The sequence below is a fragment of the Apteryx rowi genome, unplaced genomic scaffold, assembly GCF_003343035.1.
Source record: "Apteryx rowi isolate R43461 unplaced genomic scaffold, aptRow1 scaffold_461, whole genome shotgun sequence".
NCBI lineage: Eukaryota > Metazoa > Chordata > Aves > Apterygiformes > Apterygidae > Apteryx > Apteryx rowi.
In genome coordinates this window covers 234671-239497 of record NW_020450718.1, presented here as the reverse complement: position 1 = coordinate 239497, position 4827 = coordinate 234671, and the positions used below count along the sequence as shown (strand labels likewise).

The following is a 4827-nucleotide window of genomic DNA, read 5'->3' as shown; positions in this document are numbered from 1 at the left end:
RTTAATAGTGTAATGGGAAGTATTCTGAGATGTCAGATAAAATAGCCAGCACCCATGCATTTGTGAAATATGTATTTCTTACAACTAAAATAATACTTAGCTTTATAATTCAAAGACTAGCAGAGAGAGAGAGAGAGTTATTATGAAAATATATAGCTTTAATTTGCAGACATATAAACACTTTTGGTACATTACAGACATATGATGCCAGAAATCAAAATAATCCATTTTAAGCATAACACTAATTTATCTTGTTTACACAGAGAAATTTGATGTAATCATCATACAAAAGATAGTTCTCAGCTCTTATAATGAAGTGAAAGTGATACATCACTGATAAACCTGCTGCTTTGTTGCAGAGGATACAGCAAAGAATAAATTATCAAGAAAATATGCCACCAGTCTTACAAGTTAGATTCTGGATCTAATCCAAAATCAAAGCCAATGAAAAGGAGCCAGGAATGGTAGCCAAAAGACAGAAATAAGATCTTTCACATGAAATACCAATCCAGAAAGGAGCAATAGTCAGTATAAACTAAGTCCTATAATTCCTTATAATATGAAGTGATTTTTGTTTTCATCTGGTAGATCAGATTCAGAAGTATCACATGAAATTCTATTACACAACCAAACTGATGGACTACTACTGACAGATTGCTCAAAGTACAAAAAATATTACTTCTGTGACAACTAAAGATTTAGCCATTCCCTTGCTTCCTTGCATCTGGCCATGTTTATGAGGATGAGCGTGGGGTTTTCTCTGTATTTGCTGTAAGAAATATTAAATGCAATTTTCCATAAAAATGACCAGTGGACTGCTGGAGCAAATTATAATGTGGGTGAAACCTGTAGCAAATGAAAGATGATATATCACAGCAGTTCAAATTCTCATTATATTATCTTGCATTCTTGCTCAACAGGAATTGCACTTCTTGTTAATGCCTTTTCTATCCTACTGTATAAGCTTTACTTGTGAGGTAATAAACATTCTGTTTATTTTACTAGTGCATTTAAATGTCCTTATTCTTTTACTTGTACATACACCAGGACAGACACTTCTTTTTTTTATGTAAATGTCTGTATGCCAATGTATATTTTATATTAAAATCAATATATTTAAAATATACTCTGTGTTTATCTCATGGACAGTACCTCAAACAGTTCCCTGCTCAGGAACAGCTGATGCCCCCTTGTGGTTAAAATGACTTTTCAGACTTGAGCTTAAAGAATCGTCTTACCTTCCCCTTTTTTATGATCACTGTTCTGATTGATTTATGAAGGCTGCAAATGATGTCCATGTTTTAAAGACAGGGTGCTAGCTGTTAGTACTAAGGTTTCATAAAAAAGCTGTACACTGAATTTGAATTTAAAAAACTGTAAACAGCTATTTACAATTATAATATTATTAAGTTATAAATTAGTGGTCCTTCATTGCAACCTCTGCCAACACAACCCACAGCTAGGTGTTTCAGAGTTGTCCAAGGTTTGTTAGACGTCTGTTTGGATTATCCACAAGGAAACGTCAAATGTTAGAAATCTCCATTGGTTTCTTTTCCAACATGTGCAGGTTAATTCTTCCATTTAATGGGATTTGTACTTCCAAGTTTTCATCTGTTCTGTGATGCTTTTTCCCTTTTCTTAGACAGATGTAAATGCCCATCCCAGTTACTAAGGTGATTGAAACCAAGCTTATTATTGACAGAGCTACTAAGGTAGGCATGCAGGATGCTGACTCTATTTTCTTATGTGTGGGCTCTATGGATATTTGTGGCTGCTTTTCTTCTACATTGATATCAGGCTCCTTTCTTAACAAACTTTCGATGTAGCTCTCATTGCTAACAGTGTCATTGACGAAGAGGTTCACCATGACGGTGGAATGGAGGGGTTCTGGGTAACCGTGATCGCTAACTTTTACAAGCAACCGATAGAGGCCATAGTCATTTTGCATCAGTGACTCTTCCAAGGTGATATTACCAGTTTTAGGGTCAATCCGAAATGACTCAGGTCGAGGACCTCTTCTTCCTATGATGCTGTAGGCTATGACTGCATTCATGCCAGTGTCCTTATCTACAGCATAGACCTCAGTGATGGCAGAGCCAGGAAGAGTAGAAGGAAGTACCAACAAATAAGACATATTAGATTGAGGAAACAAGACCAGAGGGGGGTTGTCATTTATGTCCAGAAGAAGGACAGTTATTTTTGCAGTAGAGGACAGGGCAGGATCACCGCCATCAACTGCTTCAATCCACAGAACATAGGAGCTTTGCTGCTCCCTGTCRAGGGAGACTTTAGCTCTCAAAACCCCTTTGCCGGTATCTATGACAAAAATATCACTTCCATTTACAACTGAAAGGGCAACCCATCCATTCTGCCCTGCATCAGCATCTGTGACACTGATAACTCCAATTTCACCAAAACCTGGAAAGTTTTCTGGTACAAAAAAGCTGAAATCCTTGTTGATAAATCTTGGACTATTGTCATTTTTATCCAATACAGTGATGGCAACAGTTGCTATTGATTCTCTTGGGGGAAATCCAGAATCTACTGCTTTGACAGTRTATCTATATTTCTCTTTTTCTTCTCTGTCCAGCTGGGTGGAAACTGTAAGAATTCCTGTGGTTTTATCTAAAGAAAAATAGGAAGGGGCATCAGGCCCTAAAAAATAGGACACTTTTCCTCTTTCTCCACTGTCAGCATCTGTAGCATGCAGTTTGGTCAAGAAAGCATTGGGAACATTGTTCTCCTCAATGGATAATTCTATCAGCTGTTGAGAGAAAACTGGTGAGTTGTCATTGTCATCCAGAACCTGTACTTTGATTATTTTGTTGACATGAAATCCTTCTGAGTTCCACGCGACTACTGAGATTTCGTACAGCTGCTGAGTCTCATAGTCCAAAGGCTTTGTGGTCTCTAGTAAGTATTCATTGTTGTATGGCTTGTACGGTGACAGTCTGAAAGGCCCATCACCGTTCRAATAGCAATTGACTTTGTATTTTTCATCAGGGTCTTTGATGGTAAAAAATGCTATTGGTGTGTTGATAGGCTCCAGTTCCTTCAAGTATACCACTCCCTCCACTTCATTAGCTATGAAACGAGGGACAACTTCAGGTGGCCTCATCATGACTTTGATGATGGTCACTAGCACTGTGATCACCGCAGGGATACAACCAGGGCCGTTGCCCAGTATGATCAGCCTGTGGAGCCTCGGAGAGTCCCCATCAATCTTACTGGAGAGTGTGATGACTCCTGTGTTTTCATCCAGATGGAACAAGTCTCTGGATGGCTGGGGGACCTTCTGGCTGTAGGAGTAGGTGATCTGGGCATTGGATCCGAGGTCCATGTCTATCGCGTGGACAGTGGCCACATGTGTCCCTAGGGTGGAATTCCCATAAAGGGTGACATTGACCTGAGAGTCATTGAACTGGGGGCAGTTGTCATTGATGTCGCTGATGCCAATGGTGAGGGTGGCACTGCCCACAAGAGGAGGGGTCCCCCCGTCCTCAGCAACGATGACCGTGACATACTCCTCCCTGGCCTCCCTGTCCAGAGCCCCCATGACGATCAAGTAGGGGGTCCTCTCCCCACTCTCATTCTCCTCCACGTCCAGGGTGAAGACACCATAGTTATCCCGCAAGCGGTAGGTCTGGACACCATTGGTGCCCACATCAGGGTCTAGGGCAGGATGCTCAATGGCCAGGCGGGTGTTCACAGGTGCRTTCTCGGGCACAGAGAGGCGGATGTGGGGCACAGGGAAGCGCGGTGCATTGTCGTTGACATCCTGGATAGTGATCTTCACCTTCACCAGGCGGAAGTACTCCTGCGGCAGCACCAGCACGTCCAACAGCAGCAGGCACGACTCAGGCGAGAGTGATGAGGAGGAAGAGGCAGCAGCCCCTCCCCCAATGATGGTGGCCCCACTGCTCTCCACACACAGAGCTTCCCGGTCGATCTCCAAGGCTGAGGTGTGCAGCTCTCCAGAGCGGTTGTCCAGCTGCACGTACTGGCCCCCCAGACCACGGGAGGCCAGGGTGAAGGAGAGTGGGGGCTGGAGGGCTGGAGGGTGCTGCCCGTCACCTGTCAGCAGCCGCAGGTCGCGGGCCAGGCTGCCGATGAGCACCCCGGCCGGCAGCCCCTCCTTGAGGCTGTAGAAAAGCTCGGTGGCATGGCTGTAACTGGCGAAGCAGTTGAAAGGTCCGAYGAAGAGCAGGAAGACGATCAAGTGCTGAGGAAAGAGAGGCACAGAGGTGCGAGGATGGGGCATCGTTAGAGAAGGAGAGGAGAGCAAGGGGGCAGCCACCCCCTTCCCCACTGCCTCCTCCACGGCCACTGTAAGCAGGGTGGTGCAGCTTCTGCAACCCGGAGCCACTCTCCCTCTCTTCCCCCAGCTCCCCTTTCCTTGCCCCCCTCCCTAGTAGAGCAGCTACTCCCAGACCATCGCCATCTGTACCCTCCAGGCAACACCAGCTGCATCCCTCCCAGCGCACACGCGCTGCCAGAGATGGCCCACGGACACCCTGCCTACTCCACCCACCAGCAGCACTTCTGCCCCCGACATGTCACCTGCCCTCTTCTCCCCTCCCCCGCCTGCCACCTCCCCGAGCCGGCCCCACTTCTCTCCTTAAGCATCGCGCCCTCCCCAAGCAAACCCCCAGGCACCCCCAAACGTTTGCTGGCCCCTTCCCTTTCCACAGCAGCACCTGTGAAACGCCTCCTTGTCTGCCCCCTCCCCTCCCGTCCCTTCCATAGCCCTGTTGCCCCCGCAGTGCCCATGGGCCCCCGGCACACCGGGGACACGGCCGCGCACCGCGCACCGCGCTCCGCCGCGCT

The 4827-nt window shown here is 46.2% G+C and overlaps 1 protein-coding gene across 1 annotated transcript in view; it reads right to left on the bottom strand.

Annotated features, from left to right (window-relative positions):
* Nucleotides 1-405: 405 nt before the first annotated feature.
* The window catches only part of PCDH20 (protocadherin 20), a 24191-nt gene continuing 19769 nt past the window's right edge, over nt 406-4827 (bottom strand). Inside the window, exon 2 of the mRNA XM_026077779.1 lies at nt 406-4326. Within this exon, the coding sequence (XP_025933564.1) occupies nt 1523-4326 (2804 nt within the window). The 3' untranslated portion in view covers nt 406-1522. The remainder of the gene's footprint in view (nt 4327-4827) is intronic.